At 61.6% G+C, this 1,155-nt stretch overlaps 1 protein-coding gene across 1 annotated transcript in view; it reads left to right on the top strand.

Moving 5' to 3' along the window:
• The window catches only part of LOC103802557 (creatine kinase U-type, mitochondrial), a gene marked incomplete at its 5' end in the record, with an annotated part of 3,933 nt that extends 3,606 nt beyond the window's left edge, over nt 1–327 (top strand). The window contains one exon of the mRNA XM_009075040.1: nt 74–327. Coding sequence (XP_009073288.1) covers nt 74–190 — 117 coding nt within the window. The remainder of the gene's footprint in view (nt 1–73) is intronic.
• Between the last annotated feature and the right edge of the window lie 828 nt (nt 328–1,155).

Here is a 1,155-nt window from a genome sequence, read left to right as displayed (position 1 = left end):
GGCCAGCCAGGTGCCTTGCTGTCGTCACTCCCAGGACAGCCCCCGAGTCACCACTTTCGTGTTCCTGGTGCAGGTGGAGCTAGTGCAGCTGGTGATAGACGGTGTAAACTACCTGATCGACTGTGAGCGGCGGTTGGAGAAGGGGCAGGACATCCGCATCCCCTCGCCAGTGCCACAGTTCCGGCACTGAGTGGGGCCAAGGCAGCGCCAGCCCTGCGGGGCCCAGCTCTCCCCGTAGCTTGTGTGATCTCTGTGCCCAGCATGTTGCTGCATCCTGTTACCCACAACGAGCCAGGCCAGACCCCATAAACATGTGCTGCTGTAGCCATGGCTTGGGCTCCTCCTTACCCCAGCACCCACCACCTCACCAACCTCCAAGTGTGCTATGCCCCTGCAGAGGTACCACTCAGGTCTGGGTTTCCTGGGCCTGCCCTGACCAGCTCTCCCCAGGATGTCCCTGAGCTACCGCTGCCCCGGGGAAAAGTCCTGGGGGGCTGCTGGGAGTGCCCTGGCCTGGGGTACTGCAGGAGCTGCATATGGCTAAGGAGCTGGGATAGGGAGCACCTTGCTGCAGGGTGCCAGGAGCTGCTGGAAAAGTCAAAGCTGGGCAGGGAAAGGTGCTCTGGGGCCACATGTTGTTGCAGGCAGCAGGGACCAGAGCTCAACATGTCCGTCATGAGTTTACTGAGATGCTCACAGAAAGCAACAAGGAAGGCAGAGAAGGAGAACCATGGTGAAGCCAGACCTGGCCCTGGCTCTGCTCCTGTCTGCAGAGATAAAAGCCCAGTCAGAGCCGAGTGTCAGCGCCGTTACTCTGCGGAGGGGCTTGTGTCCCTGCTGCTGCTGAGAGCCTGGGCTTAGGGCCAGGGGCGGCACACGGAGGCCCCGTCTGATCAGAGGGACTGGGACATGGCTGAGAGGGAGCACAAGCTGGGCGGGCAGCAGGGCCAAACCTTACGGTGTCCTGAGGTGCCTGTGCTCAGCACAGGTGTGCAGCACAGGAACAAGGTGTGATGGGGTAGGGTAGCTGCTGGTATAGGCTGAGCACTGTGTGGAGACAAAGGCCACCTGCTGCTCTCACCTTGGCTGTCTGGGGTGGCCTCTCCCTCACACCCGGCAATGGTCAGAGCCTGGTGCTGGGCACTGCCAAGCCAC

The sequence above is a fragment of the Acanthisitta chloris genome, unplaced genomic scaffold (genome assembly GCF_000695815.1).
Source record: "Acanthisitta chloris isolate BGI_N310 unplaced genomic scaffold, ASM69581v1 scaffold33265, whole genome shotgun sequence".
Classification (NCBI taxonomy): domain Eukaryota; kingdom Metazoa; phylum Chordata; class Aves; order Passeriformes; family Acanthisittidae; genus Acanthisitta; species Acanthisitta chloris.
The sequence above is the reverse complement of the archived record's forward strand: the minus strand, read 5'-3'. Positions and strand labels throughout refer to the sequence as shown.